This window comes from Podarcis raffonei, chromosome 8, assembly GCF_027172205.1.
Source record: "Podarcis raffonei isolate rPodRaf1 chromosome 8, rPodRaf1.pri, whole genome shotgun sequence".
NCBI classification, from domain to species: domain Eukaryota; kingdom Metazoa; phylum Chordata; class Lepidosauria; order Squamata; family Lacertidae; genus Podarcis; species Podarcis raffonei.
This window is the reverse complement of record NC_070609.1, coordinates 4,530,991-4,553,716: the sequence shown is the minus strand read 5'-3', so window position 1 is coordinate 4,553,716 and position 22,726 is coordinate 4,530,991. Positions and strand designations below refer to the sequence as shown.

At 48.3% G+C, this 22,726-nt stretch overlaps 1 protein-coding gene and 1 long non-coding RNA gene across 4 annotated transcripts in view; one reads left to right on the top strand and one right to left on the bottom strand.

Moving 5' to 3' along the window:
- Positions 1-22,726, bottom strand: part of LOC128420240 (uncharacterized) — a 241,864-nt gene that overhangs the window by 193,990 nt on the left and 25,148 nt on the right. The window lies entirely within an intron of this gene.
- LOC128420209 (cytochrome P450 2A13-like) lies at positions 1,388-21,222 on the top strand. 3 transcript variants are annotated; one of them, XM_053401759.1, is made up of 9 exons: positions 1,388-1,641; positions 3,814-3,976; positions 5,215-5,364; positions 6,759-6,919; positions 17,943-18,119; positions 18,341-18,482; positions 18,643-18,830; positions 20,699-20,840; positions 20,931-21,222. In XM_053401759.1, the coding sequence occupies exons 1-9, from the start codon at positions 1,462-1,464 to the stop codon at positions 21,110-21,112; spliced, it is 1,485 nt and encodes a 494-aa protein (XP_053257734.1). In that variant the 5' UTR covers positions 1,388-1,461; the 3' UTR covers positions 21,113-21,222. The 3 variants fall into 3 exon arrangements, with proteins under 3 accessions (XP_053257734.1, XP_053257731.1, XP_053257733.1); XM_053401756.1 differs by lacking the exons at positions 17,943-18,119; positions 18,341-18,482; positions 18,643-18,830; positions 20,699-20,840; positions 20,931-21,222 and adding exons at positions 8,663-8,839; positions 8,998-9,139; positions 10,411-10,598; positions 10,888-11,029; positions 12,508-13,040; XM_053401758.1 differs by lacking the exons at positions 17,943-18,119; positions 18,341-18,482; positions 18,643-18,830; positions 20,699-20,840; positions 20,931-21,222 and adding exons at positions 8,663-8,839; positions 8,998-9,139; positions 10,411-10,598; positions 12,508-13,040.

Sequence of the window (22,726 nt, the reverse complement as noted above, 5' to 3'; positions counted from 1 at the left end):
GCTGCCCAGAGTGGCTGGGGAAGCTTCTCACTGGGTTACTTTCCTGTCCAGTTATCCCCTCACCTGTCCACACCTGGGCCAACCTGGGGCTCTTCTCCCGGCACCTGGGCGAGGCCTACGGCTCGGTCTTCACCATCTACCTGGGGCTGCGGCGAGTCGTGGTCTTGAGCAGCTACAAGGTGGTGAAGGAGGCCCTGGTGGACCAGGCAGAGGACTTCAACGCGAGAGGGCAGTTGCCGTCCTTCTCCAAGGATTTCAATGAGCACGGTGAGAGGTCCATCCCTGTGGGGAAAGGGGGCTTGGGGCGCAGCTCAGCCCATCTTTCTGTCACTCATCAGACATGCTGGAGGGTAGAGTGCCAACCTGGTGCCCTCCATCTGGTTTGGACTACGATTCCAATCAGCGCCAGCTAGGGATGGGCCAATAGGACTCAAACCCATGGCTTCAAGTTACAAGAAAGGAGATTCTGACTAAGCATCAGGAAGAACTATCTGATGGGACGTCAAAGTGCAAGTAGATAAATAGGTACCGCTCCGGCAGGAAGGTAAACGGCGTTTCGGTGTGCTGCTCTGGTTCGCCAGAAGCGGCTTAGTCATGCTGGCCACATGACCCGGAAGCTGTATGCCGGCTCCCTCGGCCAATAAAGCGAGATGAGCGCCGCAACCCCAGAGTCGGTCACGACTGGACCTAATGGTCAGGGGTATCTTCACCTTTTTATCTGATGGGAAAAGCTGTTAGACAGTGGAACGGTCTCCCCCCAGAGGTTGTGAACTCTCCTTCCTTGAAGGGTTTCAAACAGAGGTTTGGTGTCTACAATTCTATGGTCAATTTTGGTTTCTATCAGTTTCTCATCTTCCCCACTCTTAATTTCGGTTTCCCACATACCCACAATGGTTTGCGAATTATTATTCCAAATTTGAGTGCAAGATGGTCAAACTCATGCTGGTAGCTTCGCGAACACTATCCAACCATCTCGTCCTCTGCCGTCCCCTTCTCCTTGTGCCCTCCATCTTTCCCAAAATCAGGGTCTTTCCCAGGGAGTCTTCTCTTCTCATGAGGTGGCCAAAGTCTTGGAGCCTCAGCTTCAGGATCTGTCCTTCCAGTGAGCACTCAGGGCTGATTTCCTTAAGAATGGAGAGGTTTGATCATAGCATCAAAAAGGCAATTCACCCTCCACCTTAATGAGCCTCTCTCTGATTTGTCCCCAGTACCCTGTCCAACATTTGCAATGAAATGCCCTTTTCATGGTTATCATGTAATCCTTTATAAGTTAACGAATTAACTGCTTGATTGGAAATGGCAAAGTCCACCTAGCTGGCTTGGAAATGTGTCGGAGGACAAGGGGTTACTGAATAACCAATGTGGAAAGTTGGGTGTTCCCCAGCCGCCCTTATAAGTCCAGCTGCGGCTCTCGGCGCCTCCCCATAGCCCAGAGGGGGCATCTCTTGGCCAGGGTCCTCCATGGAGCTGCTCTCTGGGACTCTCTTCCTGCTCCTTTGCGTCTGTGGCGTCTTATTCCTGGGCTTGGGATGGAAAAGCAAAGACAGCAAAGGCCGTCTGCCCCCTGGACCCACCCCGCTCCCCATCCTGGGGAATTTTCTCCAACTGGACCCAAATAACATGATCAAGTCCCTGGAGAAGGTGAGTCTCCCTTCGCCTCCCTACCGAGCTGCAAGGTAAGCCGGGGGAGATTGGAAGCCTATGAGCAGATTGGGGATCCATCTTTGTAGGTATGCAAGAGCATCAGAAAAGACTTGCTGGATCTGTCCAAAGGGGGCTCCTCTAGCTCACCACAGTGAACAGACAGGGGCCTCTGGGAAGCCCTCAGACAGGGCCTGAAGGCAATACAGTGGTGCCTCGCAAGACGAAATTAATTCGTTCCGCGAGTTTTTTTCGTCTAGCGAATTTTTCGTCTTGCGAAGCACGGTTTCCCATAGGAATGCATTGAAAATCAATTAATGCGTTCCTATGGTCAAAAATTTGACCAAAGGTAGTGGAGGACAGAGGTGCCTGGTGTGCTCTGGTCCAGGGGGTCACGAAGAGTCGGACACGACTAAACGACTAAACAACAACAAATGGTCAAAAAAAGTCCAAACAAAGCCAAATTTGGTACAAGAGTTTATTAAGTGCTCTTTAAAGTCACACATACTGTAAAGAGCATTTCAAAATTCAAACCCAGAAATTTTTTAAAAAAACAGCAGAGTGGCCCAATGGTCACAGAAAATCATAAAAATGCAGAAAAAACACACACAAGCTTCCAGATTCTTGCAAACCCCTCCCCAACTGTTCCCCCAGCCACCCACCACACAGAAATTCAAACCCAGAATTTTTTTCGTCTTGTGAAGCAAGCCCATAGGGAAATTTGTCTTGCGAAGCAGCTCGAAAAACGGAAATCCCTTTCGTCTAGCGAGTTTTTCGTCTTGCGAGGCATTTGTCTTGCGGGGCACCACTGTAGCCTCCCCACTATTGTCTCCTAAAACCTGATATCCACAGGTCTGTTACAAGTGTATGGACTCAGGTCTGGACTCAGATGTTCTCAGCCAGTATTCATGCAAGCTCACATACCCACTGCTGAGAAATTTAGGATTTTTGCTGATGTTATAATCCGTGCCGGATTTAGGTATAAGCTAAACAAGCCATAGCTTAGGGCCCCACTCTCTTGGGGTGCCCAAAAAATTTAAAGAAAAAACAACACCTGATGTACATTTCCAAAATATAAGATAAAAAACAAATAAAATAAAACCTACATACAGCAACAGTGTTTTGTGTTGTGTAGGCTCCTATGATGTAAGTAATGGGCCCGGCATGCCTGCCTCCTAAAATATCACTGGTTTGCTCATTTCTATATATAGGGTGCCTACATTCTGTGGGCACTGTTATGTGCAAATGGTTTTAGATACCTATTAGGTCCATAAATTGCCATATAGCATATATTCAACTCAAAAAACAGCAACAACAAAGGACAGCTGAACATTTAAAGGGCCCCATTACCTTCAGTAGCTTAGGGCCTCATCAAACCTAAATCTGGTCCTGGTTACAATGCACACTGGTCTTTGAATGTGTGTTGACCCTTAAACTTATGCCCACGAAGACTTCTCACACCAAAGGAATACAGAAAACTTGGTTTGCTATGTGAAATAGAAATGATAGAATATATAAATGCTGCTACACACACACACACACACACACACACACACACACACACAACCCTACAATTTAAGCAGGCAGAAACTCTTACAATAACCACACCTTTGATCTGAAAGGTGAAAGAGCCAGTGTGGTGTAGTGGTTAAGAGCGGTAGTCTCGTAATCTGGTGAACCGGGTTCGCTTCCCTGCTCCTCCACATGCAGCTGCTGGGTGACCTTGGGCCAGTCACACTTCTCTGAAGTCTCTCAGCCCCACTCACCCCACAGAGTGTTTGTTGTGGGGGAGGAAGGGAAAGGAGAATGTTAGCTGCTTTGAGACTCCTTTGGGTAGTGATAAAGCGGGATATCAAATCCAAACTCTTCTTCTCTTCTTCTCTTTAAAAAAAACCTACAGAAATGTGGGCACGACAATTTTGCCATGAACCCATGTACCTTAAAGCAAAGCAGAGATGTGTTGAATCCTGAGGAGCATTGGCTAAGTTCCTCGTAGTAACTGGAAGGCCTTGGAGAGGAGCAATTCCAATCTTCCCCCAGAGCTCCTGCCCATTTCTCCCCTTGCCCATCTTTGTGAGGCTTCCTTCCCGCCCGGTCCTCCCCCTCACCTGTGCCAACCTGAGGGGCAGGGAAAGGTTCCTTCAAAGGGGACTGATGGTCTTCTCCCGGCAGCTGAGGGAGGCCTATGGCTCGGTCTTCACCGTCTACCTGGGGCTGCAGCGAGTCGTGGTCTTGTGCGGCTACAAGGCGGTGAAGGAAGCCCTGGTGGACCAGGCAGAGGACTTCAGCGGCAGAGGGCAGCTGCCGTCCTTCTCCAAGGATTTCAATGAACACGGTGAGGGGGTCCATCCCTGTGGGGAAAGGGAGCTTGGGGCACAGCTCAGCCCATTTCTCCATGACGCCGCTGACCTGTTGGAGGGCATAGTACATGGGTTTGCAAATTATTATTTTGTGTGTGAAGGTAACCGTGAACGTTTATTCACCCGAAGGGCAGGTGATTAATATTGATAATCTATAATCATATTTTTATATGGTAAGGTAAAGGTAGAGGGACCCCTGACCATTAGGTCCAGTTGTGGCCGACTCTGGGGTTGCGGCGCTCATCTCGCTTTATTGGCCGAGGGAGCCGGCGTACAGCTTCCGGGTCATGTGGCCAGCATGACTAAGCTGCTTCTGGTGAACCAGAGCAGCGCATGGAAATGCCGTTTACCTTCCTGCTGGAGTGGTACCTATTTATCTACTTGCACTTTGATGTGCTTTCGAACTGCTAGGTTGGCAGGAGCAGGGACCGAGCAACGGGAGCTCATTCAGTCACGGGGATTCGAACCGCCGACCTTCTGATTGGCAAGTCCTAGGCTCTGTGGTTTAACCCACAGCGCCACCCGTGTCCCTCATTTTTATATGTTAAGTTTCACAAATATATGCACACTTTACCCCTGTATATTCACTTTTGTAACACGTTACTTGGCTGATGTTTAAAACGATGAATGTCGAAAAGACAACCTTTCCTGGAAAATTACTGCTTTCTCTGTCGCTGGGCCTTTTCCAAGGAGTTCACGTTAACTTGAGATGCTGATGGATTACATCGGGGTCCCTAAAGTGGGTGGTAGTGTCTGCTGGGGGAGGCTAGTGGGATCACCTGGAAGGGTGCTAAGAGACAAGGGGTGGCAGGATTAGGGCACTGGTGTTGCTGGATGAAGTTCCGCAATTTTGTGGAATTCATAGTAATAAGCAGTTCTAATTGGGTTTTGAAAAAATGTGAAATGAATTGCTGCTGCCTTGAATATCACTGTGTAATTATGTTGCTTAATGGGTTGCACAAACCGCTATTCCAATAGATCTAATATATAAATCTGATAAACAAATAAATATTCCAAATAATGTTTTTTATAGGGGAGGGGAGAGGGTGATAGGGATGAGTTTGTGGAACCAAGGGGGTGGCCCCCAGAAAAAATTGGGAACCACTGACTTATAGAATAACAGCTTAGTGGTGCTTTTAGGTCTCCGCATACATACATACATACAGACATACATACATACATACATACAATAATAATAATATTGCTTGGCCAGGGGTGGTCTTTTCCAACGGCGATCGGTGGAGGCAGCTTCGCAGGTTCAGCCTCACCACCTTGAGGAATTTTGGGATGGGGAAACGGTCCATCGAGGAGCGGATCCAGGAGGAGGCTCAGTGCTTGGCAGAGGAGTTCCATAAAACACAAGGTAGGTCATAAAGATTAAAGGTAAGGGTAAAGGACACCTGACAGTTAAGTCCAGTCACAGATGACTCTGGGGTTGCGGTGCTCATCTCACTTTACAGCCCGAGGGAGCCAGTGTTTGTCCACAAAAAGTTTTTCCGGGTCATGTGGCCAGCATGACTAAGCCGCTTCTGGAGTAATGGAACACCGAAACCAGAGCAGCGCACAGAAACGCCGTTTACCTTCCCGCTGGAGTGGTACCTATTTATCTACTTGCACTTTGTGCTTTTGAACTGCTAGGTGGGCAGGGGCTGAGACCGAGCAACGGGAGCTCACCCCGTCGTGGGGATTCGAACTGCCGACCTTCTGATTGGCGAGCCCAAGAGGCTCAGTGGTTTAGACCACAGCACCACCTGCGTCCCTGATAAAGATTGGTTGCCTCTAAAAGACTCTGTGGTGCTTGGTCTGCACTTGAGAGGCTGGCGTAGCCATTCTGTGCTCTTGCGAAACACAGACTCTTTCTTGTAGCAGCTCGTATGGCATATATATGATACCAACAAGGAGGAATGGCCAGACGAAGTTAGTAGAATATATAGAAATGGCTTGTTGTCTTTGTCCATGGAGCTGGACCATAAAGAAGGCTGATCACCCAAGAATTGATGCTTTTGAATTATGGTGCTCTTGAGAGTCCCATGGACTGCAAGAAGATCAAACCTCTCCATTCTGAAGGAAATCAGCCCTGAGTGCTCACTGGAAGGACAGATCCTGAAGCTGAGGCTCCAAGACTTTGGCCACCTCATGAGAAGAGAAGACTCTCTGGAAAAGACCCTGATGCTGGGAAAGATGGAGGGCACAAGGAGAAGGGGACGACAGAGGACGAGATGGTTGGACAGTGTTCTCGAAGCTACCAGTATGAGTTTGACTAAACTGCGGGAGGCAGTGGAAGACAGGAGTGCCTGGCATGCTCTGGTCCATGGGGTCACGAAGTGTTGGACATGACTAAATGACTAAACAACAACGTAGAAATGGCATGATTGGGAAATAAGATAAGAAATCAGGACACGAAAGTATTAGAAGAAGAATGGAAATGTTTTGTAGATTAACTGGAAACTCATTGCGAACGTATTAAAAGGTTAACAGTAAAAGAGTAAATTCAGCAGTTAGAGATATTGAGAAAAAAGAAAAGGAAAAAAAAAGAAAGAAATGGGGACTACAAATTATAATATGTAGTGGAAAAGAAGTTAACAAAATAAACCGTGGAAGGAGTTGGGAGGGAAGTCAACATGGATTGCGTGGACTGTATTTGTATTTTGTATTTGGATTACTGTTTCAAGTGTGAAAATGAAAATGAAAAATACAAACAAACAAACAAACAAACAAACTCTTTCTTCCCTCCTGTTTTCTGTCTCTCCCCACTAGGGACGCCCTTTGACCCCACCTTCATCCTCAGCCGAGCTGTCTCCAACATCATCTGCTCCATCGTCTTTGGGAACAGGTTCCAGTACGATGACGAGAAATTCCTCACTTTGAACAACCTGATCACAGAACGGTTCCGCGTGGGCAGCCTGCCCCCGTCTCAGGTGAGGGTGGACGGAGACCCCCCCCGCCAATATCTCTACACCTTGATTATTATCACTATTGTTTTTAAAAAAGCAAAGAATCAAAAATTCAAACCGTAAAGTGTCACAGTCTGGAAGGGCAAAAGGGCAAAGATGCAGCCCAGTTCCAGCGGTTCTCTTTGCAAATGAATACTTATTAAACAATAAAAGTATTCCACTCCCGTGTGTGCCATCATCGCCATTATTATTTTTACGTTCTTTATTTATCATTTTGCATTGCAACAATTCGAAACACTCATATACAACAACAAACCAACCATAAATATGTCAGAATCTGCGTTTGACCGAGCTGATAAAGCTCATATTCCGGAATCGCCCTCCGACGTGATTAACAACCAGAGCCTTTGATGAGGCTCCAGGCACATTCCCATTCAGCAGAGAATCAAAGCAGCACATGGAAGTGATTGCTATGCTTTATTTCTTACTACGCAGACAGAAAGCACATCCTCTCTCTGTGAGAGCAGAGAGCAACTGAAACAAAGGAGCAGGAAACCAGTAACGTCACATCCGTCTCCCGTCTCCCGTGAGACTTCCAACAGCCCGGAATGTCTCTGGAATGTAAACAGAGTCTTGTGACTCTAAGCAGCTGCACAGTGGCAAACAGAAACTAACAAAATAACATATGAAAACAAAAGGGATGGTTTGCATTTTCTGTTAAGGTCTCTAGGTATTTCGGTGTCTTTCAGTAAGGTTTGGAAGGTAAGCATTGAGTCAAATAAGATCTTTTAGTCAAACGGGTCCCTCCATAGTGTCACAGAATCAAAGAATCTTAGAGCTGGAAGGGACCCAAGGGTCATCTAGTCCAACCCCCTGCATTGCAGGAATCCCAGCTAAAGCATCCCTGACAGGTGGCCATCCAATTTCTGCTTTAAAACCTCCAAGGAAGGAGAGTTCACCGCCTCTCGTGGGGGTCTGTTCCACTGCTGAACAGCTCTTAGTGTCAGGAAGTTCCCCCCCGAATGTTTAGTCAGAATCTCCTTTCTTGTAACTTGAAGCCATTGGTTCGAGTCCTACCCTCCAGAGCAGGAGAAAACAAGCCTGCTCCATCTTCCATGTGACAACCCTTAAGATATCTGAAGATATCTCCTCTCAGTCTTCTCTTTTCCAAGCTAGACATACCCAGCTCCTTCAACCATTCCTCATAAGGCTTGGCTTCCTGACCCTTGATCATCTTGGTTGCCCTCCTCTGCACATCTTCCAGCTTGTCAACATCTTTCTTAAATTGTATTACCCTTAATTGGACACAATATTCCAAGTGTGACCTGACTAAGGCAGAAGAGAGTGGGACTATTACTTCCCTTGATCTGGACACTAAACTTCTGTTGATGCAACCTAAAATAGCATTAGCATTTTTTGCTGCTGCATCACACTGTTGACTCATGTTCAGCTTGTGGTCCACCAAGACCCCTAGATACTTTCCACATGTGCTGCTAGTAAGCCAGGCGTCCCCATCCTTTATTTGTGCATCTGGTTCTTCCTGCTTAAGTGCAGAACCTTACATTTCTCCCTATTGAGAATCATTTTGTTAGCTTGCATCCAGTTCTCCAATCTGTTAAGGTCATTTATTTATTTTTAAAGGTTTCCAAGAAGGCATGAGCCTCAACACTTGCCTTTTTGTGGAATCTGAGTTTGCAAGAGGCACAACCTAAAGTTAGCCAAATGTGGTAACGCCCTTCCATTGCTCCTCATCTTCTTCCCCCGCAGCTGTACAATATTTTCCCGGAGATCATGGAGAAGATCCCCGGATCGCACCACGCGAGCAGCAAATGTTCCCAGGGGATCATCCGCTTCATAGAGGAGAGGATCAAGATGCAGCAGGCCTCACTGGATCCCTCTGACCCCCACAACTACATTGACTGCTTCTTAGTTAAGATGGATCAGGTAAGGAATGAACTTCCTCATCTCCATCATCTGCCCCCCTAAAACGTGCTGTCTGCAGGTTTCAGAGAATTGTGGAATTGGAAGGGACCCCAAGTGTCATCTAGTCTGACCCCCCCCTTTCGGTGCAGGCATCATAGCTGACCTCGATCTCTTGGCAGGAAAAGAATAACCCGGCTTCTGAATTTTGCATGGAGAATTTGGTCATGTCCACCTTCAACTTGTTCTTCGCTGGGACGGAGACGATTGGCACCACCCTGAGATATGGATTCCTCACCATGCTGAAGTATCCACAGATTCAAGGTGAGGGCAGAAGGAGGGAACGTATGAGAATCACCTGAGCTTCTACAGGCCAAGCTGTTCCCAGGGTGTGTCCACTGTCGCATGCTGACAGCTTCTGGGAGCCACAGGTGAGAGAAGACTGTTGGGTAGGTACCAGAGGTGGACAAAGTTGTTGGGATACTGCCAGGGAGACGGAGGCATCGGGCAGGCCCCCAGTTGTCTCTGGACGATCACCGGTCTCCTGTGGAACAGCATCAGTCAATTAGCGACACGAGCCTCAGGTACGTTCCGAGACCTGTGCAAGGCAGCAGCATAGACCCTAAGGGCACATGTCCCCACAGAGGGGGCATGTGGATTGTTTATATATTTGAGAAAGCTCAGCATCTTCACACTGGTCTGTCATTCTGTCTTTCTGAAAAGGCCTTTATAGGTCTCTGCTGGGCCAAGCCAAAGGGGGCCCATCTAGTCCGGCCTCCTCTTTTCACAGCGGCTCAGTGGGAAACCTGCAAAGAGGACTGGAGCACAAGAGCCGGGGGCTGGACCACATGACCCTCAGGATCCCATAGAGTCCACAACTCTATGAATCTGTGATTTAAGCCCTCCTTTGGTTCCTAGCAGTAAAATAATTAAATAAATAAACTATAGGCATTTTCCTCCCGCAAGGGAAGCCCCAACTAGAACTGACTGCAGTAGTCAAGATGTGAGATTAACAGGGCATGTAGATGCGTGTCCAGGCTACCCCAGTCTAGAAATGGCCATAACTGGACTTCCGGTTGGTCGCCCGTTATGGCGGACGGGAGCTGTTTCATCTGAAAGGGCACGGGTGCTTTGGAGGTTGGGGGAGACCGCTAGAGCGTCGTGGTACCCCGAAAAAAATCTTGGATTGAGCGTTCCGAGGACCTGGTGTTCCTGCGGGTGCCTGGAGCGACTCTCCCGCTCCCCGGTAAGCTCTTGAAAAGAGCTCTGAGAGCGAGCGGGGTTGGAGACGGGGGCACTTGGGAATAGGCTACCCCAGTCCAGAAATGGCCATAGTTGGAGGGCCAGTCATGGATGGCAAAAGGCACTCCTTGCCACTGAAGCCAGTTGGCACTCAACTGATAATGTCGCATCAAGGCCTTCGCCCCAAATTTGAAGTTGCTGTTTTTGGGGGTGGAAACGGCCCTATCCTGATTGTAACAGGTGCTCGGTCATAGAATCACAGAACGGCAGAGTTGGAAGGTATCCAAAAGGTCATTTTGTCCAGCCCTCTGTAATGCAGGAATCTCAGCCCAACCGCTCTCTTTCTCCCCAAGAAAAACTCCATGAGGAAATCGATCGAGTGATTGGGAGGGACCGGATCCCAGCTACTGAGGACAGGAACAAAATGCCTTACATGGAGGCGGTCTTGCACGAGATCCAGAGGTGCAGCGATATCCTACCCATGAGTCTTCCGCATGCTGCCATGAAAGACATCAACTTCAAGGGATACGTCATCCCCAAGGTAAGATTCCCAGCAGGCCCCTCAGCAAGGACAGAGGGACCAGGATCCAGCCTTTGGGCCCTCAAAGCAATTGGTGTGAGAGTCATAGGATGGGGTGGGGTGGGGACAGGCTTTGAGCTCAGTGCCCCCTAGTTCCAGGTCAAGTCCGTCTAGACTCCTGGGCTCCTAAGGGGGTATTTGGCCACTGTGAGAACAGGTGCTGGAGCAGAAGGGCCCCCTTTGGCCTGATCCAGCAGCCAGGGGCTTCTTATGGTGTTTTTTTAAATATATACAAATACTATTCTCCCAGGGGACCTACATCTATCCTTTGCTGAGCAGCGTTCACTATGACTCAGAGGAGCACTCCAACCCTCAAGAGTTTGACCCAGGGAGATTCTTGGATAGCCAAGGCTGCTTCAAGAAGGTGGAGGCGTTCATGCCTTTCTCAGCAGGTATGTGGGGAGGGGGCTCCTTCCCTTCCAATGGGAGGGGAGTGGGGAGTGGCGTTGGTGGGTGGTCTCTCTCCTATGAGATTCATTTCTGGACGGTCCGTCTCAGGAGGGTCAGAGAAAGGAACCTCTGTTCTGGTCCTACTTGACTTGGCTTCTTGCAGGCATCTGGGGGCCACTGGGAGAACAGGATGCAGGGCTGGGGGGCCTGATCCTGCAGGGCTCTCCTGCATTATACCTGCCAAGGACAGCATGGGAGAGGGGCCGGGTTGACCACTTAGCAACCTGTTGCTGCACGCCCCATTAAAAGAATACATTACAAACACCCCACTCACTGCAAGAGGCCACAGATAGTTAGAGGCCAAAGGCATGTTTAAAGAGGAACAATTATGCCTGGCACCTAAAGATTTATAATTTATAAGCATCCCACAAACGGGGAGCCACTGCAGAAAAGGCCTGTTGCCATGTTGCAACCCTCTAGACCTCTCATGGAGGAGGTACTGTTTAAATGTATGTTATAATAGCATAAGGGACACGAGTGGTGCTGTGGTATAAACCACTAAGCCTCTTGCGCTTGCCGATCAGAAGGTAGGCGGTTCGAATCCCCGCAGCAGGGTGAGCTCCCATTGCTTGGTCCCTGCTCCTGCCAACCTAGCAGTTCGAAAGCACGTCAAAGTGCAAGTAGATAAATAGGTACCGCTCTGGCGGGAAGGTAAACGGTGTATCCCCCCCTTTGAAGTTTTTATTTTTTATTTTTTTAAAAAGTGTATGCTCTTTACATCAGAGGATGGTTTCTGTCACGGTGTCCCGTTGCGCCAGTAGCGGTTTAGTCCTGCTGGCCACATGACCCGGAAAGCTGTCTGTGGTCAAACACCGGCTCCCTCGGCCTGAAAGTGAGATGAGCGCCGCAACCCCATAGTCGCCTTTGACTGGACTTAACCGTACAGGGGTCCTTTACCTTTTACCTATAATAGCACACAAGGACACCTTGACTCTTCTAGACCATCCTTGCAGGCAACAGCTCCTTAAGACTTTCTTTTACTCCCTATACGCCGTAAGCTATCGGTGCCTATCAATAATTGTTCCCACTACATCTTGCACCTACTGAGTTTTTTTCCGGCTTAATTGGGTAGGTTTCAGCACAGCAGCCAGACAGCCCTCCAGCTAGCTCTCCTCCACTGACACCTAGATCATGAAGAACCTTGCACGTTGCTGCGCAATGGGGCCTGCAGGCCCAGAGGGGTTTCCTTGCCCTCAGCGCCATTTATGTCTGCTTGGGAGGAGTCCAGAGGGAGCGGACTAGAGAGGGAAGGAGGGGCCAGACACCAATTGCAGCAACATCTTCAACTAGGGCAGATTAGCCCAGATGAACTCTATTATATTTTTGCTGTTGCGAATAAAAGCTGACTGCACTTCGTGTCTCCATTCCTCTTCCTGTCCCTTGACACTGCCCGACAGATTTTGTTTCTTTCTCCTGGCAGGGAAGCGTATCTGCATGGGCGAAGGGTTGGCCCGCATGGAGCTGTTCCTCTTCTTCACCACCATCCTGCAGGCCTTCACCCTCCAGTCCCCTGTGTCCCCCAGCCAGATCAGCCTCGCACCGGCGGCCGTGGGCGTTGGGAAGGTGCCCCCAAAATACCAGCTGTCAGCGTCCTGGCGCCAACACTGATCTCTCCCTTCCTGTGTTGCGGCGCAAGAAGATCTCCGTTTCTCTCTCAGTACCTCTGCACTCCTGAGAGATTGGCCATGTAGGACAGTCCTCTATTTGAAGGCCTGTCCATGCAAGGAGGAGCAGCACCATCAGAAGAAAGGAAGACAGCAGAGGCCTTGAGGTCACCTCTTTTGGGCAGCAGGCAGAACAAGCACCCAACTCACCTGGCCACAGTCCCCTTCCCTGCTAGGATGAGATGGGCTGCATTTCTGTTCAATGGTTGCCAAGCTTTTCTGGAGGACCTCCCTCTTGGCTCCATGGACTCATCCCGTGTCCCCTGCCCTGTCATTAGAATATTGGTTTGCACAAAGCCACTTCCGACCTTGGGAGCAGGTGGTGTTGCGGGCTTCACGCTCGCAGTGGCTGGCTTGCAGCCCCACGTGATCTGGGGAATCCTCGGGCCGCGTCATCCCCTGAGCCAGCCAATCGGCTGGCTCGGAGAGTGTGGCTTGCCCCATTTAAGGCAAGTGCGGCCCGGGGATCACCCTCTTTCAGACCGCTCAGCTGACTGGTTTTCCCACCCGCCCGCCCTTCAAGGTTTCCTTCTGACCTTGCTATGGACCTCGGTCGGTCGCCGTTAAGGAGCCTGGTAGGATTTTTTTCCACTTGGCAAATTGGCACCGGCCATTTGGTTTTTTGCCTACCTTGTAGCAAATCGTCACAACTTCCCTGGTTTAGGCATTGGTTGGGGTATTGTTATGTAGATGAGTTGGGGGGGAGGAGCGCCATCACCTCCCCCAAATATTGAAGGGTAGTCCGGTAAAGGATTCCGGGGGGCGTTGCCTCGTCCAAAGCCTATGGAGGTCAGGGCCTAAAGCACACCCCCAAGCCATGACCCCGGGGGAGTTACTTAGATCATGTGCATCAGCAGGGCTCCCCCTGCTGGTGTTAACCCTTGCCGGTCTTCATGGCATCAGGCTGAAGCCAGATAGAATGATAGGACCAATGCCTAAGCCAATACCACTCTTACCTGTAACCAATAAAGTTGTGGCCAATTTTAGCCCATTAACCTTAATTATGGTGTCATGTGTCGTTATTACCACTGGTGGGAGGCGGGAACTGGCCACGCAACCCACTAAGGAAAGTAATAATACAAATTATGCCAACAAAGGTTGAATGGACGGGTGGGTGGATGAATAGCACAAGGGGTTTCAAAACAGCCACAATGAATTGCACATTTATTGAAAAAAATAAACGTTTGCAAAAATGGATATATCTAATTCCTCGCCCCCAGAATCCGGTCAACCGAAACTTCTGGCTGGCTCGCCAAACTGTTATAAGAAAAAACAACAACTGCTTGTTTTCCCTTATGGGGTATCCAAGAGCCCGTATAGAGTCCTTACGTAGGTTCCCTATCAGTAGGAGAAAATAACAGAAACCAACCAGAGTATATTGAGAAGCAAAGCGGCTAGAAAGCCTGATCTTTATTAAAGGAACTGTTGCAACAGGGTCCCCACTCATCACACACAGAAGGGAGGAGAGAACCCAGAACAATGGTGTGCAAGCCCTTATACTGACTTTTGAAATTGCCCACCCTGTAGCCTAAGATCACCCCCCAAAACAGCATACGTATATGCATAACAGAATGAGGCAGTCTACAGCAGAAATCATGTTTGTCCAGGATACCTGATAATGGTCACTGATTGCTTTCCTTGGGCGGCCTGGGAATTCTTTTGTGATGGTTTAGTTCCTGAATCCAGGTCACAGCTCACCCTATTATTCATACACAAATGTGCCCTTAAGAGAGGATTTGTAAGCAAAAGTCAATGAGGAGGCTTTCCCATTTATTTTCTCCTTGCAGAGAAATATTTGAGGTCAACTTGGGAGAGTCAAAATGGCTTCAGGATTGCTCTCCTGTACTATTTCAGACACATGGTTTATATACTTATGTATGTGTTTGCCCCATACATTTATGAACATTTAATTTATATTTGAGACCTCATTATTCTTACAACACCCTGTAGTTAAAAAAAGAATATGCAGCAAAGAATATTGCATGAAAAATATTTATACACCTTCTTACATATGGGTGAGGGAAATTTAATTTAATAGCATTATGTATTTATATATAGCTACTTAGTCATGCTGGCCACATGACCTGGAAGCTGTACGGCGGCTCCCTTGGCCAGTAAAGCGAGATGAGCGCCGCAACCCCAGAGTCGTCCGTGACTGGACCTAAAGGTCAGGGGTCCCTTCCAGGCTGTAGAGAAAGGTTTTCTTGAGAAAGACGTTGCCTTTGTATATGTAATAAAAGCAAAACAGGGCTACCAGCTGGCAAAGAGGAGACTCATCTTGGTCGTTCTGCAGCTCTCAAGTTTTCAGTTCGTTTTAACTTTGTGTTAATTGGTTTTAACTCATTGCATCAATATTTTATGGAGGGGAGACCAGAGGACAGAAGTCCAAATTTCGCCTGCCCTTGAAGCCTTTCTAATTAATTTAGACTAGTTTGCAAAGAGTGTGTCACATGTCACAGTGTTTTTCCAGATAGGGGTGGCCACAAGAATGCAGAAAAGAGTGGGACAAGTTAAGCAAGCCAAACAAGCAAAGCTTTCAAAATATTTATCTCCCACTGATAAAGCAGGAACATGGTACTCCTTTGGTGCCAGAAACACCCATACATCTGGCTCATTTAAGGCTATAGAGAACCCCAGTTCCTATTTTCCAGGGATGGTCCCGACTTCTGTAAATCTGGCTTCTGTAAATCTGGCTTCTGTAAATCCAGGGCTGTCCCTGGAAAATAGGGATGCTTGGAGGGTGGCTTGGTCCATGGCTGCAACTGTGGGTGTGGTTTAAGGACAATTCCCAGGTCTCTCCTCCTCCTCCTCCACTGCTTCCCCCCTCTGGGTAACTCAGTAAGACGCTGCAAAGGGTGTGGACCTGTGTGCAGCTAGGAGTTTGAGAAGGGAGCAGGACAGACTAAGTAGCCGACCAAGGTAGGGATGGAGGCGTTTGCAAGACATTTGAACCGTGGTGGATGGGAGGGAGTCCTTGTTTTTTGTCTTAACCAGGATCAGGGGACAAATTGCTTGGACACCGAACGGCCAGCGTGGCTATACGTCCATGCCAATTTCCCTATTGAGCTGTGTCTCTCTCCTACCCCTCACCCTGGACATTTTAGGGGGGGATATGAAAGCTTGAGGGACGCGGGTGGCGTGGTGGGTCAAACCACAGAGCCTAGGACTTGCCAATCAGAAGGTCGGCGGTTTGAATCCCCACGACGGGGTGAGCTCCCGTTGTTCGGTCCCTGCTCCTGCCAACCTAGCAGTTCGAAAGCATGTCAAAGTGTCCAGCGGGAAGGTAAACGGCGTTTCCGTGCGCTGCTCTGGTTTGCCAGAAGCGGCTTAGTCATGCTGGCCACATGACCTGGAAGCTGTACGCCGGCTCCCTTGGCCAGTAAAGCGAGATGAGCGCCGCAACCCCAGAGTCGGCCACGACTGGACCTAATGGTCAGGGGTCCCTTTACCCCTTACCCTTATGAAAGCTTGGCAACCAGAGATTTTAAGGAAAGTGGCGACCATCCTGGAAACCTTAGGAAGAGCTTGGGTGTGGGGCATAAATGGACTGCAGCAAAAAGTTTATTTCTTTCTCTATCCTTTATTTATGACATTTCCTTGTCACTCTAAAGGCCTCCAGGTGCTTACACGTCACTTGCACCTCTTGGGGACAGGTAAATTGGAGGGCAGGGGAAGGACTTTCTTTGTGAGTGTGTGAATAATGTCTTTTCAATGAATCTCCTCAAGGCATGGCATGCAGGACCAGTCCAGGAGAAATCAGAGTCATTATCTCCACTAAGGAGCCAGATCATGTTCAAGGCTGAATGGAGTCACCCAATACAACCTTCCCAATACAACCTTCCTGCTGGGTTCCTCAACACAGTACAAAATTAAACTCCCAGTTTTGTACAGTGGTACCTCTGGATACGAACAGGATCCATTCCGGAGCCCCATTCGCATCCTGAAGCAAACACAACCCGCGTCTGCATGTGCGTGGGTCGCGATTCCCCACTTCTGCTCATGCGTGTGATGTCATTTTGACCGTCTGCGCATGCGCGAGCAGCAAAACCCAGAAGTAACGTGTTCCATTACTTCCGGGTTGCCGCGGAGCGCAACTCGAAAACGCTCAACCTGAAGCAACTTCAACCCGAATTATGACTGTAATCCATTAGTGATTATATGCAATTATGAATAAAGTTCAGTTGTTAAGAACTTTCCTTTCCATAGCCATAAACGAAAGGTTTGAGACAGTGGCGTTAGGGCTCCCTGACACTCCCAGGAATCTGGCACCACCTTCCCTTTTCTGCCTCTCAACACAGCATCATAGCCACTTTTAAAATCTCCTGATACTGACAATCAGAAAAAGTATGGGTTTTGGTGGCCCATCAGCAGGTACTTGTCCATAGGTTTTTAATAAAATAAGGTCTCCTACTTGCAGCTTTTCTGCACATAACCTTAATTTATCCAGAAATCGAAGGGTGGACCTCCTGTTTTAACCAGAATTCCGTCTAATTAAATCCAATCTGATTCTTCAATCAAAATGGTAGAAGATGCCAAATTCTTCTTACCCTTTCATTTCGGCTTGAATATTTTTAGTTGAGAATCTCCTGCTGACAGTAGGCAGCTCGAAGCTTCGTCCCACAGAGTCGTGTTGCAGCTGAAAGCACTCTCAACCGCTCTCCCCCCGCCCTTTGACAGCAGTTTTGTAGAAGTTAAAACTTTGATTGATTGAAAGGCCTTCTTATCTGTGAGACAATAATCCACTGCACTTGTTCCGTTATTATTCATAAAGGCACCGTATTTTTCACTCTATAAGATGTACCAGACCACAAGACGCACCTGGTTTTTGGAGGAGGAAAACAAGAAAAAAAATATTCTGAATCTCAGAAGCCAGAACAGCAAGAGGGATCGCTGCGCAGTGAAAGCTTCTGGGATAGCTGTGCAGCCTGCATTCGCTCCATAAGACGCACACACATTTACCCTTACTTTTTAGGAGGGAAAAAGTGAGTCTTATAGAGCAAAAAATATGGTAAAGTCTCCCTTCCTGTTCTCCAGAAACACCCCATTCACAATCCTGAGTGGCAAAATTTCACCCAGAGGTAAAAAGAATTAGAAATCAGCATGCTCTGGATAAAACATAGTGACTTCCTTCACCTCAGCTTCACTTTGTTCAATATCTGTTTTCTCTCCCCTCTGAAACCAACACAAACAGCTCTACGACATGTTCTCGGGCGTCATGCAGTACCTCCCTGGCCCACAACATGAAGCCTTCAAGCAGCTCTTAGGGTTGGAGAAGTTCATCACGCGGAAGGCAAAAGCCCAAGAGGAGACCCTGGACCCCAACGCCCCTCGGGATTTCATTGACTGCTTCCTGGTGAAAATGCAGCAGGTATGGCAATTTTATTCTAAGAAATATGAATATTTTTTTTCTGGAAGGAAACTAGGGTCCCTGAAACCAAGCCACCTTTTCAACACTACTCAACTGTCCCTTCACTCTCATTGGTTTAATCATGACATCACTGCAGCTCAGCCAATCAGTAGTAGAGAACAAACTTTGAAGACATCTGAAAACCAGATTTTAACCTCCTTTACCATTTTCCTTCTGGCTAGGAGAAGGAAAACACAAATACAGAGTTCTTCCTAAAGAACCTTGTTATGACGACCCTCACCATTTTCTTCGCTGGCACAGAAAGTATCAGCACCACCTTGCGCTATGGCTTCCTGCTTCTGCTGAAATACCCAGAGGTTGAAGGTGACTGCGGAAGGGGGAGAAAATAGGGTGGAGAGATGTGTCCTTGTCTTTCTATGGAAGGGTCCCTCTTTGCTTTCCCAGCTATGAGCTGGGATCCTTCTTTAGCTCCCTGGAAGGTGCAAAGAGCACTTTTGGTCTCATCCTGCTGATTTCTCAACAGAGAAAGTCCACAAAGAGATTGAACGGGTGATTGGCTCCAGTCGCACTCCCAACATGGATGACCGTCCCCTGATGCCCTACACGGATGCTGTGATCCACGAGATCCAGAGATTCACTAACATGTTCCCCTCGGGAGTAGCAAGATGTGTGACGCGTGATACCCAGTTCCGGGGATACACCATTCCCAAGGTATTGTGGTTCTATTAATTCCTTAGACTCCACCCTTCCAGATATAGTTTGTGGCTCAGTCAAGTTCCCCAAACACATCTGTTCCACCTGTCCTTACTCTCTGAATGATAACAATCAGGGAGACAGAGGTGTGGATGCTGGGGAGGCCTGGCAGTATTCCCTTGTCTTTCTGGCATCGCTGTGGCTTAGCAGGAGGAGCGAGGCAGCTGCAAGGACAGTCCTGTGCAGATATGCCAGCAGAAGGACCACATGGGCTCCTCTGGGGACTACAGTTCCCATCATCTCTGACCACTGGTCCTGTTAGCTAGGGATCATGGGAGTTGTAGGCCAAAACATCTGGAGGGCCGCAGGTTGGGGGTTCCTGATCTAAAGTGATGGATTGCTGTGGACTTTCTGTGGTGGGCAGGGCTATGATAAGCTCCTGTGCTTCAGAGCTGGCCACAACACCAATGGTGTTGTGGTTCTGGACGGTTAACACTCCAGGAAGCGTTTTTATTAACTGGGTGCACTGCCCACATGATCTGGGCATTTTTCCTTTGATCTATGCTCTCTGGGGCCTGCAGAGAGCAGTCTGTCTGAGAATGTGAGCAAGGTAGTTTCATTTTTGTTAGAGACAGAAAGCTGCGAACATGCAGCTAGATTCTGTAGGTTTTTCTTTTCTGTTTTTTGTATGCTTCTAAATAAAGAGAAAAGCAATGACAAACCTAGACAGCATCTTAAAAAGCAGAGACATCACCTTGCCAACAAAGGTCCGTATAGTCAAAGCTATGGTTTTCCCAGTAGTGATGTACGGAAGTGAGAGCTGGACCATAAAGAAGGCAGATCGCCGAAGAAGTGATGCTTTTGAATTCTGGTGCTGGAGGAGACTCTTGAGAGTCCCATGGACTGCAAGAAGATCAAACCTCTCCATTCTGAAGGAAATCAGCCCTGAGTGCTCCCTGGAACGACAGATCGTGAAGCTGAGACTCCAAGACTTTGGCCACCTCATGAGAAGAGAAGACTCCCTGGAAAAGACCCTGATGTTGGGAAAGATGGAGGGCACAAGGAGAAGGGGACGCCAGAGGACGAGATGGTTGGACAGTGTTCTCGAAGCTACCAGCATGAGTTTGACCAAACTGCGGGAGGCAGTGGAAGACAGGAGTGCCTGGCGTGCTCTGGTCCAGGGGGTCACGAAGAGTCGGACATGACTAAACGACTAAGAAGAAGAAGAAGAAGAGTTTGGATTTGATATCCCACTTTATCACTACCCGAAGGAGTCTCAAAGCGGCTAACATTCTCCTTTCCCTTCCTCCCCCACAACAAACACTCTGTGAGGTGAGTGGGGCTGAGAAACTTCAGAGAAGTGTGACTGGCCCAAGGTCACCCAGCAGCTGCATGTGGAGGAGCGGAGACGAGAACCCGGTTCACCAGATTACGAGTCTATCGCTCTTAACCACTACACCACACTGGCTCTCTAAACGACTAAACAACAACAACAACAACAACAACAACAACAACAACAAAAGAAAGAGTGATAGATTAGAAGCACTGAGTCGAGTTGAGTTACTGAAGACACCACGCAGACACAGACAAAGCCATTTTACGCTGCATGTGAACTCTGCTACTATCCGACAACTGAGAAGAGAGGCAGTGCACGAGTGGGAAGTGTGTGGGCACCATTGAAGTTTGTCGGAGTGCCAATAAATCAGATTTATTGCAGTGCCGTTGCAGCAGACTCCATGGGTCAAAGGGTTTACGACCCACAAACTTTAACAGTCTGGTGTTGGAGAGTGGAATATGCAGCCTCAAATCTCAAAATGATTTCTTGCCCTCCAGAAGAATCTCCCATTTCTCCCGTATCTTCTCATTTCTCTCCCTTTCTTGTTCAGGGGACTGAAGTGTTTCCCATGCTCGGGTCTGTGCTGAGAGACGCCCAACACTTTGCAAGACCAGATGTTTTTGACCCTCAACATTTCCTGGATGAGAAAGGGCAGTTCAAGAAGAACGAGGCTTTTATGCCTTTCTCTGTTGGTGAGTCAGTCCCCTTCCTTTCCCAAGCATTCCTAAACCATCTATAACAGCACCCTGAAAGCCTGTATTCACCTTCCTCCTCTTTCCTAGGGAAGCGCTATTGCTTAGGCGAACAACTAGCTCGGAAGGAGCTCTTCCTCATCTTCACCAGCATCCTGCAGAACTTCCGCTTCAAATCCCCCATCCCTTCTGAACAGATCGACATCTCTCCCATGCTGGTTGGCTTTGTCACCATCCCACGTTCATATGACATGTGTGCCATTCCCCTCTAAAAAGGGGTTTTAGAGTTTTTAGGGTTTTTTGAATGTTTTATGTAGTTTTGTAGTAGTTTTATGTAGTTTTTCAATTTCATTGTTCTGCATGGGACAATGACAATAAAGATATCGTATCGTATCGTATTGTATCATAAACAAGTTGGGGAGTTCTTGAACTCACAAAGGGGTTGACCCTCCCGTGGCGATCACACAGGGTCCCCGGATGTTTCACCGTCTATTGATCCCTGTGCCAGCACTTTATTTCTCGCGGCCACCACCCAGGCCCTACCTGGTACAATGCTGAGTCCAGTCAGGGTTAAATTTGAACATAAACTTCTGTTTATTTATTGCAGTTTAACAAGCGTGTGGTTTCATAAACGGTATCGGTCAATGGGTTGCCTGTCCAGACTTATAACTTCCGCTACCTGCTCTCACTCACTAAGCCACCTCTCAGATATTGACTTGTCTTCCTAGCTCCTAAGTGTTCCTGATTCAGCTTATTTCGCTATACTAACTCAACCTCCCCACAGACTCTATCCCAGTTCACTCCCACTCCAACCAACCACCCAACTCCCAACGAACTCCTCCCAGAGCTGGTTTTATAGTCCCTCTGACTCCACCCCCTGGGTTCTGATTGGGTAACCTGTTTAACTATTTCACCTCCAGCACTCTCATTTGTTAGCGTCACACCTCCTGTCTCCAGATTCTTTCTTTTGAAGCTCCATGATCTCTTGTTTCCATTGGTAGAATTTCCCCCTTCTGCATTTCTTTTGGAATGGAGCGCCCATGGGAATAAACAGCTGATCGCTGGCTCTCAGCCCCCTTCCCTTCTCTCAGGCACCATGAATGAGCCCCTCTCCCCATCCACAATTCCAGCCGTCAGATTCCCTTCCTGCTGCTAGTCAAAGAGGATATCTTTATCCATCTGGTGTTTCCCCCCACCCCTTCCTCTTGTCAGTTTCCTGTGCTGAAACTTTCACTGTGAGCAGTTAAGGAAGAATTCTTAACCCTGCAGGATATGGCAGCTGCTCAGTCCACACTGAAGGGTTTTGCGGGCAGAAGGTGTTGGCCGTAATCTAGGGAAAATAGCTTCTCTGGAATCCTACAATCTTAATAATAATAATAATAATAATAATAATAATAATAATTTATTATTTGTACCCCACCCATCTGGCTGAGTTTCCCCAGCCACTCTGGGCGGCTCCCAATCAAGTGTTAAAAACAGTACAGCGTTAAATATTAAAAACTTCCCTAAACAGGGCTGCCTTCAGATGTCTTCTAAAAGTCTGGTAGGTGTTTGACATCTGGTGGGAGGGCATTCCACAGGGCGGGTGCCACTACCGAGAAGGCCCTCTGCCTGGTTCCCTGTAACTTGGCTTCTTGCAGTGAGGGAACTGCCAGAAGGCCCTCGGCGCTGGACCTCAGCGTCTGGGCTGAACGATGAGGGTGGAGACGCTCCTTCAGGTATACTGGACCGAGGCCGTTTAGGGCTTTAAAGGTCAGCACCAACACTTTGAATTGTGCTCAGAAAGCCAATGCAGATCTCTCAGGACTGGTTTTATGTGGTCCCGGCGGCCACTCCCAGTCACCAGTCTAGCTCCTTTCCTGGGATAGGCTTTGGATAGGCTCCTT

What these genes read in the sequence shown, in the direction of transcription:
- LOC128420209 (XM_053401756.1), top strand. Translation starts at nt 1,462, where the DNA reads ATGGAGCTGCTCTCTGGGACTCTCTTCCTGCTCCTTTGCGTCTGTGGC. An exon ending in GAAGTATCCACAGATTCAAG is followed by an intron (nt 9,140 to 10,410) that starts GTGAGGGCAGAA and finishes TTTCTCCCCAAG; the next exon opens with AAAAACTCCATGAGGAAATC. An exon ending in AGGGATACGTCATCCCCAAG is followed by an intron (nt 10,599 to 10,887) that starts GTAAGATTCCCA and finishes CTATTCTCCCAG; the next exon opens with GGGACCTACATCTATCCTTT.